Here is a 20278-nt window from a genome sequence, read left to right as displayed (position 1 = left end):
AATAGGTTTGTTTTAGCACTTTCATCTATTTTTAATGTATATATAGATTCTATTTGTTTGCATTTATTAATTTTAGTATTTTAAATTAAATTAAAAATGTTGTCTTGCAAAATATTTGTATTTATTTTATTTAAATTATGATTATTATTTTTTTAAGTAACGTTAACAACTAGTAACTTTGATTAAGTTACATATAGTGAAGCAATTGCAGGCTTTCGCAAGTGTCAGCTAGCTGCCCAATTGCCCATAAACACCACTTCCACCCCCCCACTCAACATGATTTTTATGCCTCTTCTCCAGTAGCTGTGATATATAGGAATCTGCCCAAATGTCAATGAGGCAGCGTGTCTCTTAGGAGCTCCAGGTTGAACCACCTCTCATTTTTCAATGGCTAAGTTAGCAAATGTAGCAAACACAACAGTTTCCCATAAGGCAGCTCCGACTAAGGGAGCCTGTTAACTCAAAAGGCACAGTGCTTTCTGCAGTTTTGTCGGATTGAGGTCGGATGTATTCACACCTGCCAAAAAGTATTTAAGTGAGTTTTCTGTAAATGTTTATCCAGTGAAATGTTTGACTTTCACTGCCTACTTTCACATAGTTTAGCTTGTTTGTTGTGCCCAGTGAACTATGGTTTGCTTTGTGCTATATTTCACACAACTTTACACAAACATATTTTGGCTAACTACTGACAAAAAAAAAATATATATTTTGTGTACTTTATTCGTAAAAGGTGCCTTAATCTCCGTATAAGTTGACAGTAAAAGATATTATGGAACATTTTGCATTCATTGACTTCAAATAAGAAAGTCTATAGTGGCCAGAGTACATAATACTCAATTGTTCATGGAAGGGGTTCCCAGTTCTTGTTTTTCCACAGCTGAAACCCTTATGATCTAAATTATCAACCTTAAAGAACCCCTAATATTTTAAGTAATGTTCGGTAAAAAAAAAAAAAAAAAAAAAAAAATGGAATCGAGCGTTCTGAGATTTGGCAGTGGTTGGAAATCTCTATTACGGTTTCATGTGCAAAGCGACTGATGTAAGAGTATGTTGGGTAAATGAAGGCAGTTACCTTTGCTGCGGCGCCGGCCCCTGTGCTCCGTGTAGAACTTGAGTTGAGTGTCATCATCCATTTCAGATCCAGAATCTCCCTGACGGACCAACACGCCTCCAGCTTCACACAAAAACACACAGACAGTTCTGTCATCTCACACATCTGTCACAAACACTTTATACACTTAATAAATCACCTGCAAACTCTCAGTTTGTAGTTCATTCATAATTTATTAATAGAATGTCTCTTTTGATAGGCTGTGTACAAACCATGGGCTTAGGGGTGTGACCGGCGGTTGTAGTTGAACACCGTCATTAGAACTCTATAACCGCCAAAACCGTGTCATTAAAATATTTTTTACAAACATTTTTTATCAAAAAATATTTTCATTTTTTAGATAGGATCATAAGATGCGCAATATATTGTGAGACATGGTTTTTACCACTTAATGAAGTTTTGTAAATCGTCAGACATTGTATTTAACACTTCATTAAATTTTGCTTTGTAGAAAACCTTTCTTAAAAACGAATGTCGTTTTGAACAAATTTTATCTTAATTTTAATAAATGTTTCATCAACCAAGTGCATGTATTTTAATGAATAAAAAGCAAATATAGCAGACAATGATAACCGTGACATGGAAGCGCCAGCGCGCCGCGTTCACTTGCACTGCACTGTGAACTAGAGCGCATCTCACCGTAAAAGAAACTCAGCGTAGGCCTATGCCTCATACTCTAGCATTAAATATCTTTGCTGCATCCTTTCTAGAACAGACGATGGCTTTTCTTTTTCTTTTTTTGCGGCTCGCATCAGCAAAGCAATGCATCGTACATAGACCGCAAAACAATCAGCGGATGGCGGGCGGGTGCGGCTTTGAAATTTGCTCAAAAAACTTTGGCACGGATGATGAGTTTTGTAACAGATCTCCTTAATAAACGGAGGTCTGAAATCTCTGCCCCTTTACTGATCCGCTGACACGGAGTTAACCCGCTATCTCCAAGAACAACCAATTGACTCTATGGCAGATCCACTAGCATGGTGGCGAGACAATGAAACACGCTATCGCCCGCCCGAGGGACATTGGACTCACGTCATAACCGTCATCCCCAATTCTGAAACCGGCACACCCCTACATGGGCTCTTCATTCATTGTCACTTGTAATTTACTAATTATATTTTATTAGCTTATTAAGAGTTTGAGGTTTTTATCCTTTGTTTTTTTTTAATTTTTTTTATTGTATCCTACACCTGATATTTTCAAATGACTTTACATCATGAGTATCTGTATGCATTTTCTGTTACATGCCTGTGTATAGACACAAAAACATACAATATCTATGCAATTATTGGCACTGTACATTTTTCTGCCTATGTAATGTAATTAATGTCTAACAAAGGTTGGTTATTGGTAATTTAAAATTAGAGCTCCTGTACTCCTGATAACCATTAACAACTAATTTCTACTGGTTTGAATACTTAACATTAGTTGGGTATGTTTAACAAGTTGTTAAAAAGGATTATAAAACATGATCTAACTCAACACATATGAGCCAGTTAAACAATGCTAAATTGTTAACTACCATGACCATGAATGAAGAGCTCACTATTTGTCCAAAGCACTACCAATGTAGAGACAAAACTTGAAACTATGAATTAACTATTAACTAATAGTTTTCAAATGATTCAGAAGTTGTTTGCCACTGCATGCTTTTTATAAAGTGTTGTTACCCTTTATTCATTCATTCACTGGAGTTAATTCCAAACATTAATAGTGATAATTGCACTGGTAAAGGCTGAACAAAGTAACTATGAGCAAAGGATTACAATTCAGATACTAATATTTCTTGATGCAAACAAGTGTTTTTTTTTTTTATATTCATACTTTGAAAAATACTTTTCAGTGTCACCTTGAATTTCAACATTTAATGGCCCTAATAAAACAGAACGACAGTTCTGAAACTATTCTTGATGATTTGTCTGTGATTTATGAATGCTGTGACATCCATAAAGTGTGTCAGTATATGTTGAGACTCGCTCTCGTCCCTGTGATCCCGATCTGGTCACACTTACAGCTCAGTGCTCCGCAGAGACTCCATCTGGACTCTTAAAATGATAGACATTCAATTGCAGCCATTCAGTGGTACGTGAGTATGCAGGGGAGAGTGTTTACTGGAGTGAACCTGATTTGTGTTTAGGGAGTTTAGGTCATGTTATTATTGATGCCTGGTTTAATTAGCGATTAGAGTGAGCCAGATCTTATTTGGTCAGTTGGTTCATTAAGAGAAAAGAGTGGAAGTCAGGTTATTGGCATGATACAACACATACTGTGTAATCAAAACACAGAGTGAGCTGCTGCTGAAAAAGAGCATTATCTGTTGCCCTAAACATGACACGTTTTATATTGAGCACTTCAAACTCTCTCATAAGCATATCGTTTAATAGCTTGTCCCCCTGATAAGTGTGCTGCTTAATGAATTTCTGATTTTTCTCAGCACACAACTTATATCTAACGATTAAATCCTTATCTGTAAATGTTAGAAATTTGTTCATAAAGGCTTATCCTGACCGCAAACCAAGTCTACACTAAACAGATTTTACTGAACGAGCACCAGCGCACTCATGCATGTGAAACAGCAGTAGACAATATACATTTTACAATATTATAGTTTGATAACACTTTATTTTAAAGAACAATTCTAACTACTATTAACTAACTATTAACAAGTATGCATATTGGCTGTTTATTAACATTTATAAAGCACATGTACACATACCTTATTCTGCATGACCTTATTTTAGATCCCTTAACCCTACACCATGCCTAAAATTAACAACTGCCTAACTAATGATTAATAAGCAGCAAATTAGAAGCTTATTGAGACAGAAGTTGTACTTAATATTTAATAGTTCATAGTGAAAATCACATCTTGAAGTACAGTGTGACCAATATTTCACATCCATAAGTGTAAGCTCTGTAAAAAAAAAATTTCCCCCATTTATGCAATATGAATATATTTAAAGACAGAGCCATAGTTTATTTGGTAAACCACTGTTTAACACACACACAGAGACACAAACAGACTGCTGTGCCAAAAACATAATTTTTACTGCAAACATTATTTTTGTGTATCATTACACCCCTGTGTTTTCAATAATACTTTTCATTTTTCTGTATTATTTCCTTTAGATATGATATTGTGTACATAACATTTTGTAAATGCCACCAACAGATATCCGCATTTTATTTATTTAAAACTGTTATATGACTCATGTTTCATGTTTCAGTACAGTTCTATTATAAATGCATCATGTCACGTTCGTGTGAAGGGAGGTACATGAAGACAGAGGTAATCCAAATAACATTTAATAGTTATACAAGATGAGGAAGATTCATACAAAACACAGAGTAACACAGGGAGCATACACAACTACAAACAGGCAGCTAACTGAACTGAAAGGGGAACTTAAGTAGGGTGAGATAAAGAGGGAAAAACAGGTGAGGATGAGAACTAATCAAACACAGCTGAACTGAAAGAACTAATCAAAGGATGAAAGAAACTAAATGAAAACAGAAAAGATGTCCATGTCTGTGACAGAACTAAAAAGGGAAGGAGGTGACTAAAGAGATAGACAAACAAGTGATGTTTGGATGGTAACAGGGGATGGCAGAGGGCAGGCAGGAAGGCAGGCAAGTCAATGACCAAGGTGGTGACAACAGATGGAGGAACCATGGTGGATCAGATGGAAGTCGAAGACAGGATGGAGGCAGAAGGATCCAGGGCAGATCAGATGCAGAGCTGATGAGCCAGGGACAGGGAGGATCTGGAGGGCCAAGGTGGAACAGATGGCTCAGGCAACCGAGGCATAGGCAGGGATCCGGAAGGCCACGGTGGAGCCGGAGCGACAGAGACCAAAGAGAAGCTGGAGGGAGGGAGAAGCCCAGCTGAACCTATGGGATGGATCAACAAGGAACAGCCAAAGGAGTGGAGTCCTGAGGCGATGGAGGGTCGACGACTGACCAAAGTGGAGCCAGAGGGACAAGGAAGCCTGCATGGTGGAACTGGTGGACTGATGGGCCATGCCAGAGATGAGGGAGCTAGGAGTCATGATGAAAGCCTCTGGGTTCATGGGCTGAGGCGGAGTCTGGAACTCGAAGGTTGGAGGTGGAGACAAGGGATCTTCCAGCCACAACGTCGATGAAGACTGGCAAACCCATGGCAAACCCACATCACAGATGGAGGGCTGAGGGTGAGCAGCAGGGCTGACAGGGGACAGCGGAGGTGGTGGTGAGGACTGATGAAGAGGTACTGGGAGAGGGAGGCTTGGTGGGAGTTTTGAGCAGTCCGGGGTTTCAGGGATGGTTTGTGCTAACCACCTACTCCCTGATGGCCACTCTCAGCACTGGGAGCACCAGAGATCAACCTGCATGGTTGAGACAGGTCAGGCAAACTGTTCAGGGCTGATAGACAGTTCAGACAGATCAGGGCAGACAAACAGTTTGGGCACGATCTCCATGATCATGATGGGACCGACAGACAGTTAAAAAATGGTCTCTTTGGCTGTAACAGAACATACAGAGATTTCAGATGATGGAAGAAGACTGGGTAGTTCTGAACAAAATTCAATTAAATCCACCTGGTAAGACGATCCATGAGGCTCCGGCTCAGGGATGATCCTCAGCTCTGTCGCCCTCTGTGGCGAAGGCTAGACTTTCACGGCTGGCTTCGGTTTTACTGCTTAAGTTTGCTGATTAAGCTGTTCTGGTGTTCATTCACAGTGTTTCTAGATTGCGTAGAGTGATCAAATGCATTTTAAATAACTGTTATAAGCTTCATTGGCTCCCCCAAAAAACACTTTTCAAGAAAAAAACTAATTTCACAGTTTTTTGATCCCGACACAAAATGACCAGCTAACATTAATTGACTAATCATATCAGCAGCCCGTGAAAGTTTGAATCATTATTGGTCAGGTAACATCACTATCATATTAATTAGTTTGTAAAGCAGAATTATATAAAATGGTTTCCTCCAAATAAACGAGTGCAGCCATCATCGCTTTGCATGAAAATGGCCTCACATGCAAGGAAATTGCAACAAAGAATACTGCACCTGAAAGAGCCATTTACCGAATCATCAAGAACTTCAAAGAAAGAGGATCGGCTGCAGTGAAGAAGTCTTCAGGACATCCCAGAGTGTCCAGCAAGTGCCAGGTCCGTCTCCTCCTGAGGAGTCAGCTACGGAATCGTGTCACCACCAGTGCAGAACTTGCTCAGAAATGACAGCAGGTTGCTGTGAGAGCATCTCCACATACAGCGAGCCAAATAATTTTGGACAAAAGCCAGGTGTCAAGAAGTGCAGCAAAGAAGCCACACACAAAAAACGAATAAACAATGTTTGGACAGCAGAAGACTGGTGCGAAGATATTTTCTCTGATGAAGCTCCCTTCTGACTGTTTGGGATATCTATAAAATGGATTTTTTAGAGAAGAAAAGGTGAACGCTACCATGAGTCCTGTGTTTTGCCAACAGTGAAACATCCTGAGACCATCCATGTGTGGGGTTGCTTTTCAACCATGCAAGGGAGAGGGCACTCTAATAATTCTGCCCAAAAACACTGCTGTGAATAAATAATGGTATCAAAACTTCCTGCAAGAGTGACTTCTTCCAATGATCCAAGAGCAATGTGGTGATGATGCATGCCTTTTCCACCATGATGGAGCACCATGTCACAAAGCAATAGTGATAAAGAAGTGGCTCGAAGATCATTACATTCAAATTTTGGATCCGTGGCCAGACAACTCCCCGGATCTTAATCCCATAGAGAACCTGTGGTCAGCCCTCAAAAGGCGAGTGGACAAGAAGAAGCCCACAAATTGTGATCCACTCAGAGAACTAATACGGCAAAAATGGATTGCCATCAGTCAGGATTTGGCCCGGAACCTAATATCCAGCATGCCAGAGCGAACTGCAGAGGTTTTGAAGAACAAGGGTCAACACTGCAAATATTGACTCATTTTATATAAAACTTATGATAAGCTCTCCATTGTTTTTCAGTATATCATAGAAACATGTAGAAAAAGTATCTCCAAATACAGAAGCAGCACAATTTGCAAAACATGTAAAACACAAAATATATGTGACTGACAAAAATTCGAGCCATATAAATACACACACTAGGCCTGTGCTGAAATAAAAGTGCATTCAAGTGTCCACCAAATTTGTTCATGTAAATGTTTAATTTTACTGACGCCTCTAGACTTCCTACAGTTATCTGATGCTTATTTGTCTCTTTACTGATATATCTGGCTGTGTATATATAATTTACTTCTTTGTCTTTTGATTTCAGTTCATTATCTTTAGCTAACAATCACACTCATTAAACAATCACACCAAGCAAAACTAAAAAGCAACTTCACAAGCTGTGTCACACATTTGTGGTGTAAAAGGTATCTTGATGCCTGGTTTTAAAAAGCTAATATCTTTTTCTTCTCTCTCTCTCTCTCTCTCTGTGTCTCTCTGTTCTAAAACCAACTCCTTGTGTGACACAAATGAGGCCTCTTACATGAAACACGCAGAGAGACTCAACTCACACCTGCTTCCAACAGATATTGTTTTCTCCACAGCCAATCACCACTTTTACTGGAAGGTTTTTTCATAGACTTGGAAAATACAACAACAACATTCTACAGTCGGTTTTTATGCACTGAAAATCAGGACAGAGGCAGGAAAGTTTAAGTCGACTGTGTTAAATATTATTTTACAGAACAGTAGCATTCAGTTAAAGTTACAGGTCCAGTCTTTAACTTCCAGGTCCAGACATCCAACAGTAACACTGCAACTTACACAGGAGTTAACATGTTGTGCAATATACAAAAAAAAAAACAAAAAAAAAATTGCCCATATTTTGGGGGCAAATTTGTACCCAAAAGTGAGCTAAACCTGACAAAATATCCAAAAACCTCCCTTTGGGGATGTCCTTATTTGTAAAACTGGTATAAAAATACAATTTTCTGTAAGAGGTAGATTTAGGTGTAGGGTTGGTGTAAGGTAAGATAGAATATACAGAATTAAAACCATTACGCCTATGGAATGCCCTCATTTAGATAGCATTTGATCAATTTAATGTGTCAATGCATTTCTTTAAAATGTCTAAATAAAAGTCTAAATATGTCCAATACATCACTGTAAATTTGGTGTAATAAAATAACAGAAGTACGACTTCTGCTTGTGATATGATTTACTCAAGTTCTGAGGAATAAAACACTGCTGTCTGCCCGCGACTCGAGGACCCCAAACACAATCACATGCTAATAAAGAAAGACCTGCAGCGGTAAACCCAATTACCAGACAAATCCAGCTACATCTCAAACAGAGGCCAATCGAGTTTAGCTGTGCGTTAGGAAACATACTTGAAACGAAGGATCAAAGCTATTGAACTCGGGGAGAAAACAGAGACGAGGAACTAGAATTGAAGATGAAAAGTGAAGAATAAGAAAGGCCGTTTCTTGAGAGGTTAACATTAATGAAGAAAGACTGAAGAAACGCCTCTGTTACCTTTCACATCTTAACAAACGGGGTTTCTTGTTGATTCAGTAAACAAATTCTGTTTGGGAAAACAAAATTAGCATGTGTGATGAAATGAGGCAGAAATTGCTCCTGAAGTCTCCCTTTAGCAGGTTTTCTTTCAAGGCCTGTAGGATTATTGAGCGTCTGGAATTAAAAGAGTGGTTTTGCTTGATTGCATTGCATGCTGGGAGCACACACTTCACAGAGCTTTATGAAGTGCAGGGCACTCGAGAGGCGTTCTCCTAACTACAGTATAGAGCAATCACAGAACACGTCAAACGGATGATGAACAGCACAGAGAAAAAAAACAAAAACAGTGAGCCTCTGCAGGACTTCACAAAACCGTTCACATCACATCCTCTTCCTGCAAATAAATTGTAGGGAAGAGTGTGTGTGTGTATATATATATATATATATATATATATATATATATATATATATATATATATACCTCATATTTAAATAAAATAATTTAATGACATAAGTTTAGAATTCTGCCAAAATTTGTATAGCTGAAACTCAGCTCATGTTTCATATTATTCCACAAACATATTTTACCCTTGTTTTACAAATAAATTGAAGTATTAATAAATGTATTCATATTCATATTTTTCATACATATATGCATACATACATACACGAAGCCTCTTTATAAAGACCATCTTCTGCTTAGTGACTTAGCCATGTAAGGTATCAGTTAGAGGTTAGGTTACCACTTTGTACAGTGTAGTGAATGATTGAATGGCTGAATGAATGAATGAACAGTATAGTACAGTACATGAAAAGTACTAAACTATGAATAAATACTAATATACAGTAGTATAAATCATATATGCATGCACAGTGCCTTGAAAATTATTCATTCCCATTTTACTTTTTCACATTTGTATATATTTTTTTTACATTCAAAAAAAAAAAAAAAAAAAAAAAAAAAAAAATGGACACCATTTATAATTTCCCTTCCAATTCACAATTACATGGCACTTTCAGTTAGTCTATCACATAAAATCACAATTAAATATGTTTTGGTTTGTCATTGTAATGTGGAAAAGTTCAGTAGGTGTGAATACTTTTGCAATGCACTATTTGTATGTATTTTAATTTAATTTAATTTAATAAACAAATAAATATTAATTATAATCATCACCCAGACATGTCCAGTACAAATGACATACAAGCTTCACATAAATTTATGATTTTATTTTTCAGAACAAACTTTACTTCTTTTGTCTGGTATGTTTTCATTTGTGTGAATATTTTATTTCACAAAATCCAATTTGCTGTAAAATAACTTCCCATCAACGTTTCAAAAACACACAGATATTTAATAGATTTCAATTTCATTTACAAATAGAAAACAGTAATCTGTTCAAAACTCATCTTACACAGCGCAGTAGGTCTTTTCCCTTTCTTTTCTATTCTTTTACTTTCCTTTCTTTTCTTTTCTCCCTGGATACATTTTAATTCTAGTCTCTTCTGAACGAAGGAGAGGTTGAGAGACTTTAATTGTTTAATTGTGAGTGGAATGGAAATAATACAGACAGACAGAGATCTACTAACATTGATAAAGACTTTTGATTGGAGAGGGAAACATCATAGTTTAGATCTGGATTTGGGTTCCCTGGAGGGAAAAGCACACTGGCTTGCAGTTTCATTATTTTCCCTCCTGCTGTCATGTGAACATCCTCACTTTTGCCGTGGTTGTTCTCACCAAAATGCTTCTCCCGGACTGCTGTTTAGTACAGGGCTGACATAGCTCGACTAAAGTCAGTTATTAACAATGCTCTTTGCTCTTCAAAAAGGCAAACGGAGAGAGCTGCCAGACAGAGACAGACAGACTGAATACATTTTCGCTATGAATGATTAAGAGATTAAGGCGACTGATCCCCAGGATCAAACAGTCAAAACACACATCAGAAAAGTCTGTGGGGACGTCTCAGACCAAAGACCACACAGAGACGCATTTAATGAAACCCGTAGACATGTTTCAAAGCACTGCAGATTTAAATTCTTTGACAAAAATAGCATTAAGAAAAAAAAAAAAAAAGATACAGAGTTCTTTCAGACTCTTCTTTATGCTGTGGGAGGGAGGGAGGGATGGATGGATAGATAGAATAGCCATTTGTACATCTTTATACAGTCCATGTCCCTTCAAAACACCCTTCATAATCATGCCTCACTGCGACTATGGCGAGGATTAAACCTAAATTGAAGACGCACACAATTTTTGTTTTATCCAGCTGGATTTACCCAGTGCAACTTACAACATACAAGTTAAAGATAAACACCAACAAATCAGAAAATAAACAAATAAATAGTGTAAAAACGAATGAAATAAGACAAAACACTTAGGGCAGGGCCCCTTTAAATGACACTTAATGAGTCAATACAGCCTGAGCCCTTCCTCTAGACAAGCCTCTAAAATTAGATTTGGATAGACAGACAACAGGCTGTTTTGTCTGAATAGATGTCAGTGGAGGAGATGCTTTAGACAGTATAAACTGCTTATGTGTGGAAACAGCTCTTTACATAATACATCTACCTGTCTGCTAATCCTCAATATGTTTGTGTGACATATTTCATTTTGAGCGCACTTTTTATATCTCTAATAAGAGAAGTCATGGATAATTGTGCGTATGACTCATTTCTAGTGAGATCCACACTTGCTAACTGACAGCCATAAAACTCTAATAGCAATTCAATGATTCCAGGGCCATTACATTAATATTATTTCTTTATTTCTTTATTTATCTTTTTGAGGGAATGTTTCAATGATAATTGAATAAAACATAGATCTGTGTAATAAAATAACCACAATTCAAGGTTAATGTTTCTTTTTTCTGACAGTTGACTGTGAGAATACAAGGTGCTGAGGGACACAATGGAGTCTGGGTTTATTTTCCTTTGAAAGCTTGAGTCCTGTCGTTTTCCCAGCATTGAACAGCCGATCGAATGCAGACATGGGCAGTGGGAGCGGCTGATTTTTGGCAAGCAGTGACCCAGTGGGACAGCTGAAAATCTAAACACACCACTGGCTTCTGGTGGAGACTGAAAGCCTCAGTCAGGAGTCATTTTCGATGAAATTACCTCCTCTGTTTGTCTCTTAACAACTAGGGAGTTTGTACTTCATTCTACACGAAGATCAAAATAAGGCATATAACTGCATAATTTGCTCTGTATGGGTACTAAACAACATGGTATAAGTACTTTGAATATTGCATTCTGAAGGCATCAGTTGTAAAGCCTTTTAGTACATTAGAAATCAGTGGGTACTGATTGGTCAGTAAAACATTGTGGTCATGCTTACTGATGATACATTGATATATTATAACATTTGTATAAAAGCAAGGTATTAGATCTTATATGCACTAATAGGCATGTCCATATAGTTAAATGACCCTCAGCTGGCCCTCATTTTAAACAAAACACAAAATTTGGCCCTATTATCTGTGCTTTCTTCTTCTTTCAAATTAGTCAACCACAATCTGCTGTACAGCATCTTTAGTCCACAGGTCCTAGACTGCTATAAAGTATATTTAGTTCACAGGTGATCTCCACCCAAATGCACATGCAGATGTGGCCAATCAAATGACCTCTCATCTGCCTGCAGGCCTGTCAATTCCCTTCACACATTTCCTTTCATTTTTCACCCTCTCTCTCTCCCAGGATCAAAGTGAATTGCTGTCACACCTGCTCAGCTCATTTAGTTTTGGAATGAGTCTATCTGGTCAGAAATTGGAGCATTCTCTAAAAAAGAAAAAAAAAATTGTTGCTCAGCTCAGATTCAGCACCATGGACAGTTCACCTCTACAGCTTCAAAGTGAAAAGCAATACAAGATCCCCAGTGTGGATATACAACTTGTGGTTAAAACCACTTCTGAAAGGACTACTCTAAGGAAACCACTGCCAAGCTACTCCACATCATTGATATATCCTTTGAAACTGAAAGCACTGATGTAACAGTGACACTGCACAAGTCTGGTAGGGAGCATGAATATATCCTGGTGTTCCCATCCTATGTGAGCCAATATCCAGTGGAGTAGACAAATCCCTAAATGTTTATCTGGGAAAAGAGGACGTCAGAAAGCACTGTATTGGGGACATGTTTTCATTACAATCCCCATCCCTGTTCCAAGAGGCATACCAACAGTAATCTGTACAAGTAGTTAAAAGCTTCTGTAAAACATTACATGCTTAGGTTTATGCTTGTTTGACAACAATGTTGTTCCAAGACCAACAAAATGATCAAGAGAGATCAATGATCAATGAAAGCATGTTCTACTTCGCACAATCACACTCATCGTATTACACAAGGATATTGATGGGAGACATAAAGTAGGAAATATTACATAGAGTAGGAAATATGCCTGGATCAGTATACTTCGTTTGTCCTAAAAATAGCCTACCTTATCAATCATTTAAAAACTTAAGGGTGGACAACCCTCGAAGTCCACTGACCTGCAGAGTTTATCCCAAATCAAGTACACCTGAACAATCTAACCAGAGTCTTCAAGATTACTTGGAAATTGCAGGCAGTCTGTTTGATTAGGTTTGGAGCTAAACTCTGCAGGGCCGTGGATCTTGAGGGTTAGAATTGCAAACTACTGATACAATCTGATGGCAATGTTGATGACCAGGTTGTCTAATCCTGCTCCCGTAGTGACAAGGTCCTGTAAATTCTAATTACAATCCTAATTAAAACACCTTAACCAGGTAATCAAGGTCTTAAGGATAATTAGGCCCCGTCCCAAGGAACCCTAAGACCTTGCTGTCTTCCTTCGAGCCAAACTTTTATGACATAATGTTGCTTTATCCGGTGGAAGGCTGCTGAGAATCCTTCTGAAACCTAAAATGACTAATGAGGCACCTTACAGTCAGAAACACAAATGGTGGCCTTTGTAAGTCCACAAGACCACAAACATGAAGTGTGCCAACTGTGACAGGGCCTTGGAATCTTTTAGTAAGGAAGGTTGGAGCTAAATGTCCTGGCATGAGTTAAGGGGCAGTCACACTAGACTTTGAACGTGAAAAAGATTTTTGGACGCTGCTGCGAATCTGGGTGGGAATAGTATATAACAGTTTCCCCTCAGTAAACACAACATGGATTAATACTTGCTTGTACTGTCTTTTTGGACAGCATCGAAAGCGTCTTATTATATTGTACTCTCTCTCTCTCTCTCGCTCTCTCCTCTCTCTCTCTCTCTCTCTCTCTCTCTCTATAAATATATATATATATATATATATATATATATATATATATATAAATAAATATATATATATATATATATATATATATATATATATATATATATATATATATATATATATATATATATATATATATATACACTCACCTAAAGGATTATTAGGAACACCATACTAATACTGTGTTTGACCACTTTTCGCCTTCAGAGCTGCCTTAATTCTACGTGGCATTGATTCAACAAGGTGCTGAAAGCATTCTTTAGAAATGTTGGCCCATATTGATAGGATATCATCTTCCAGTTGATGGAGATTTGTGGGATGCACATACAAAAAGCTCTAGTTCCACTACATCCCAAAGATGCTCTATTGGGTTGAGATCTGGTGACTGTGGGGGCCATTTTAGTACAGTGAACTCATTGTCATCTTCAAGAAACCAATTTGAAATGATTCAAGCTTTGTGACATGTTGCATCAGAAACAATGCTCAGGTAGGCCGTGGCATTTAAACGATGACCAACTGGCACTAAGGGGCCTAAAGTGTGCGAAGAAAACATCCCCCACACCATTACACCACCACCAGCAGCCTGCACATTGGTAACAAGGCATGATGGATCCATGTTCCCATTCTGTTTACGCCAAATTCTGACTCTACCATCTGAATGTCTCAACAGAAATCGAGACTTTTCAGATCAAGCAATATTTGGCACCATCTGGCACCAACAACCATGCCACGCTCGAAATTGCTTAAATCACCTTTCTTTCCCATTCTGACATTCAGTTTGGAGTTTAGGAGATTGTCTTGACCAGGACCACACCCCTAAATGCATTGAAGCAACTGCCATGTGATCGGTTGATTAGATAATGGCATAAAAGAGTCCTCTACTCGTTATGTAAACGATCGCTGCACTATTGCAAACGTAATGCTCCTGGAACGTAACTGGAACCCATTAACATGGGTGCGTAAAAATTATGCAACTCATATGCATACGCACTGCAATGCAGACGGAGTATGTGTGAAACAGGCGTAAGTTCACTAGCTAGGACCACGCCACAAACCAGCTATTCAACTGGGGAAGAGTCGAAAGAGGTTGAAGGGGTCGAGGGAATGGGATGATGGTCAGATTGATCAGGGAATCTTGAATTGATGGCTCAGGGAGACTCAGGGTGGGGGTACCGTCTCTAGCGTATATTTAGGCCAGACAATGAGGACCCCCTGATACAACCTGATAGAAATATAATGTGGGATAAGGTTGGCTGAATGGATGAGAAAGGGAGGGAAGGGTGGGTTCTCAAGAACGAGACTAGCAGAGCGGTGTGAGGTGGCCTGGTATATATGGAGGTTTGGAAGTCAGGTGATTGTTTGAGGCGTGGCCCTGCTCCCGAACTTTAGTTAACCTCACTTAACTCCATGTTGTTTGCACCTTGTGCAATGTGGAATTAGTTTACAGCTTTTTCAAGCACTTTGTGATGCATTTAGGAAACAGGAGATGAGCCCCTTTTCTAATGCACCACCTAGCTTGATAAACCCTTTCTCAAAGACTTACTGTTTGTCAATTTTATTTTTGTAGCATACATATTCATATATATATATATATATATATATATATATATATACTGTGACATGCGTCCCGAGCGCTCGTCAGCGTCGCCCTGGCAACACACGAGAATCACCGGCACGAGCTCATCACGGGCTGAGCGGCCGCACCTGCAGCTCATCAAGAGGAGCCTTCTTAAGCAGAGGAGGAAGACAGAGTGGTGAGGAATGTCTCCCAACAAGGACGCTAACCCTTTCCTCCTCTGTTACAGAGAGCAGCGTGTGACCGTCAGCCCCACTAAGGAGAGCACAGCACGGGATCCACCACTCAGGACACAGCGAGCACGAGGGACTTGAAGCGCCACAGGAGAGCACCACCTTCACCAAGAGCACTATTCTATTTAATAAATCCACCCTTCGGGGACTTTTTCTGTCCATCGGTTGTCGTGTAGTTCCTCACCCCGCCACACTGGTGGAGAATGCGGGCAAGAGTGTGAGCTGGACACCGACAACCGACCCCTGAGGAGACCCTTAAAGCCACCCGTTTGTTTTTTTTTTTTCTGTTTCCTTTTTGTTCCCCCCTGTCATTTGTTCTGCTCTGTTTTCACAGGCGGCCGCTCCTCCCCCGGCATGGAAGAACTGCTGAAGCACCTCACCGAGGTGAGCATCCGCCAGCAACAAATAGTGGAGCACATGGCCTCACGTCAAGGAGACGCCGAACGTGAGCTCGCCGCCCTCCGCGCCGCCGCCCACCGCACGCCACTGCCTGACCCCCGTGTCCAAGCCGTCCAGCTGATGCCAAGAATGACGTCACATGACGACGTGGAGATGTATCTTCGGATGTTTGAGGCCACCGCAGTCCGGGAGGCGTGGCCAGAGGACGAGTGGGCCCGTCTCCTCGCGCCGCTGCTGACCGGGGAAGCGCAGCGGCGTATTTCACCATGACGGCCGAGAGAAGCCGGAACTATGGAGAGGTGAAAAAGGAGATCCTAGGCCGAGTAGGCCTTTCCCCAATCTGTGCGGCGCAGCAGTTCCATGACTAAGAATATCGAGCTCGACAGCCCGCTCGCGCCCAGGCGGCCGAACTATCCCGGTTGGCCCAACATTGGCTGTTGGCCGGGGGTCCCTTCGTACACCAGGTAGCTGAGCGTGTGGTGATCGACCGACTCCTCCGCGCCCTTCCCCGCGCGTTGAGGCAGGCGGCTGGCATGAGGAACCCCACCGATCTTGACGGGCTCATGGAGGCCATTGAGCTGGCGGAGGCCACCCAACACCGGGAGATAGGGGAGCGAGCGCCGCCTTTTCCCCGAAGGGTGGTCCAGGAGCGACGCTCGCCGGAGGGCACCCAGCGACCGGTGAGCAGGCCTGCGGTTCCCGGCCCCCAGGACGAGCCAATGCCCACCGAGCCGCCGCGTTCCCCCGGACGGACATGGCTAGCAGGCTGTTCAGTCCACGGTCCAGCGCCGAAGGCACCACGGGCCAAGGTGCGCATCAACGGCCGGCCATTCGTCGCCGTCCTCGACTCGGGCAGCGGGGTAAGCCTGATACAACCGACTGTCCTTCCACCCCGAGCAGGTTCCAGGGCCCGGCTGGCGATAACGTGCGTGCACGGAGATACCAGGCATGTTCCGGCCCGGAGAGTGACCATCACCGCGACACCTGGTTCCTGGCCCGTCGAAGTGGGAATCTTAAGGAACCTACCGGTACCCGTTCTCCTCGGCCGGGATTGGCCGGGGTTCGATCAGCTCCTCACCTCCAGCACACAGCCTGCTAGCCTGGCCGGGAACCGCCGACGCCGGAGTCCAGCAAGGCGCCCTCGACGAGGCCCCGCGCTGCTGACGTCGGACAGCCCTCGAGGAGGTGAGTCCCCCCCCCAAAACTCTAACCTGTTCTTCGATGTCTTCCAGCAGATAGCGGGAGGGGGGACGCTCGCCAAAGAGCAGCGTGGGGACGAGCGCCTCAAGCATTGCTGGTCTCAAGTGCGGGTGGCGGAAGGAGAGGATCTACAACCAGCTCCCCACCCCACACCCCACTTCATCATCCAAAACGGCCTGCTCTATTATGTCGGCCAGCGGAGGGGGGAGGAGAAGACGCTGTTGGTGGTACCGCGGAGCAAAGTCCCGGCGGTCTTGGAACTCGCCCACGCCCACCCGATGGCTGGCCACCTCGGCGCCCAAAACACTGTGCAACGGATCCGGGACCGCTTCCACTGGCCAGGACTGGAGGCGGATGTCAAGCGGTACTGCCAAGCGTGCCCGACGTGCCAACGGACCTCGCCACATACTCCTCCCCCTAGCCCGCTGATCCCGCTGCCGATCATTGAGGTGCCCTTCGAGCGCATCGGGATGGACCTGATGGGGCAGCTGCCGAAGTCCGCCCGGGGGCATGAACACATCCTGGTGATCGTGGATTATGCCACCCGCTACCCAGAGGCCATTCCCCTCCGCAAGGCCACCGCCAAAAACATCGCACAGGAGCTCTTCCTACTGAGTAGTCGGGTTGGCCTGCCAGCGGAGATCCTGACCGACCAGGGCACCCCTTTCATGTCCCAGATCATGGCTGACCTCTGTAAACTCCTCAAAGTCTGACAGATCCGGAGCAGCGTATACCACCCACAAACCGATGGGCTCGTGGAACGCTTTAACCAGACCCTGAAACAGATGCTGCGGCGTGTCGTGGCCGAGGACCGACGCGACTGGGACCAGATGATCCCGTATGTGCTGTTCGGGATCCGGGAGGTGCCCCAGGCATCCACCGGCTTCACGCCCTTCGAGCTCCTCTTCGGCCGCCAACCCCGAGGGCTCCTAGATGTCGCCCGGGAAGCCTGGGAACAACAGCCTGCGGTATGTCGGACCACCGTCGAGCACGTCAAGGCCATGAGGGAGCGGATCGACAGGGTCATGCCATTGGTCCGGGAGCATCTGACCAAGGCCCAGCAAGACCAGCAGCGCCTCTTCAATCGGGCTGCCCAACCCCGGGAGTTCCAGCCGGGAGATCACGTCATGGTACTGGTCCCCACCTCAGCCTGTAAGTTCCTGGCCCGCTGGCAGGGCCCGTATACGGTCACCGAACGGGTGGGACCCGTCACCTACAAAGTGCGCCAACCTGGTCGTCGAAGGGAAGAGCAGCTCTATCATATAAACCTGTTGAAGCGCTGGGTGGGGACCGGGCCCCAGCTCTCGGCCCTCGCCGCCACCTCTCCCGTGGTTGTGGACATGGACCCCCACCTCTCCGCAGCCCAGAAGACGGAACTGCAGCACCTGGTCGGTCAGTTCTCGGATGTGTTCTCCCCTCTGCCAGGGCGGACGACCGTCATCCAGCATGAAATCCGAACACCACCAGGAGTCATCGTCCGGCAGCGGCCCTATCGTGTCCCGGAGGCTCGGCGACACGCAATCGAGACAGAGGTACAGGAGATGTTGAAGCTAGGGGTAATTGAGCCCTCGCGGAGTCCATGGTCCAGCCCCATCGTCATGGTCCCGAAGCCCGACGGCACCCTAAGGTTCTGTAACGACTTCCGCCGCCTAAATGAGGTCTCTGAATTCGATGGCTATCCCATGCCCCGCGTCGATGAGCTCCTGGATCGACTAGGAAGGGCCCGGTTCATATCAACTCTCGACCTCACCAAGGGGTATTGGCAAGTCCCCCTGTCTAAGGATGCCAAGCCGAAGACAGCCTTCTCGACCCCCAGTGGCCACTGGCAGTACCGGGTCCTTCCCTTCGGCCTGCACGGGGCCCCCGCCACATTGCAGAGGCTCATGGATGTCCTGCTGAGGCCCCATATGGCCTACGCCGCGGCCTACATCGACGACGTGGTCATCCATTCAGAGACCTGGGGGGAACATTTAGAGCGGCTCCGGAGGGTGCTGCTGGACCTCCGCCGGGCGGGGCTCACCGCCAACCCCCGGAAATGTCACCTGGCTCTCTCCGAAGCCAAGTACCTGGGCTTCTGCGTGGGACGTGGCCTCATCCGCCCCCAGGAAAAGAAGGTGACAGCTATCCTCTCGGCACCGCGGCCCTCTACCAAGACCCAGGTACGAGCCTTTTTGGTGTTGGCAGGATACTACCAGTGTTTTATCCCTAACTTCTCCTCCTTAGCCTCTCCCCTGACAGATCTGACCAGGAAGGGGCAACCGGAGAAGATAGCCTGGAGTCTAGAAGCGGAAGAGGCGTTCCAGCAGGTGAAGTCAGCCCTCACCACGGAGCCAGTCCTGCGAGCTCCCGACTTCAACTGCCCCTTCCTGGTGCAAACCGACGCCTCGGACACCGGGTTGGGAGCCGTCCTCTCCCAGGTCCAGGACGGCGAGGAACACCCGGTGATCTTTATTAGCCGGAAGCTGACCCCGACCGAACAACGGTATGCCGCCGTGGAGAAGGAAGCGCTGGCCGTCAAGTGGGCAGTCCTGGAGCTCCGGTACTACCTCCTCGGACGCCGGTTCACCCTGCTGACAGACCATGCGCCACTGCAGTGGATGGCCCGCGCAAAGGACACCAACCCCAGGGTAACCCGCTGGTTCCTTGCGCTCCAGGACTTCCACTTCACCATACAACATCGGGCGGGGACGGCCAACGCCAACGCGGACGGTCTCTCCAGGATAGGGGCAGCTTTCGCAGGTCTGTCAGGCTCCACTCCCCACCCTCCCCATATCTCCCCATTGTACCGCAGGCGCAGGTCGACGCTTAGGGGGGGGGAGTGTGACATGCGTCCCGAGCGCTCGTCAGCGTCGCCCTGGCAACACACGAGAATCACCGGCACGAGCTCATCACGGGCTGAGCGGCCGCACCTGCAGCTCATCAAGAGGAGCCTTCTTAAGCAGTGGAGGAAGACAGAGTGGTGAGGAATGTCTCCCAACAAGGACGCTAACCCTTTCCTCCTCTGTTACAGAGAGCAGCGTGTGACCGTCAGCCCCACTAAGGAGAGCA

General features: G+C 44.0%; 1 protein-coding gene across 2 annotated transcripts in view; it reads right to left on the bottom strand.

Moving 5' to 3' along the window:
• Positions 1 to 20278, bottom strand: part of LOC127989645 (astrotactin-2-like) — a 463909-nt gene that overhangs the window by 254647 nt on the left and 188984 nt on the right. For both annotated transcript variants that reach the window (XM_052591441.1, XM_052591440.1), the window contains one exon: positions 1073 to 1174. In XM_052591441.1, the coding sequence (XP_052447401.1) occupies positions 1073 to 1174 (102 nt within the window). The remainder of the gene's footprint in view (positions 1 to 1072; positions 1175 to 20278) is intronic.

This window comes from Carassius gibelio, chromosome A5, assembly GCF_023724105.1.
Source record: "Carassius gibelio isolate Cgi1373 ecotype wild population from Czech Republic chromosome A5, carGib1.2-hapl.c, whole genome shotgun sequence".
Classification (NCBI taxonomy): Eukaryota; Metazoa; Chordata; class Actinopteri; order Cypriniformes; family Cyprinidae; genus Carassius; species Carassius gibelio.
This window is presented reverse-complemented; position numbering and strand designations above follow the sequence as displayed.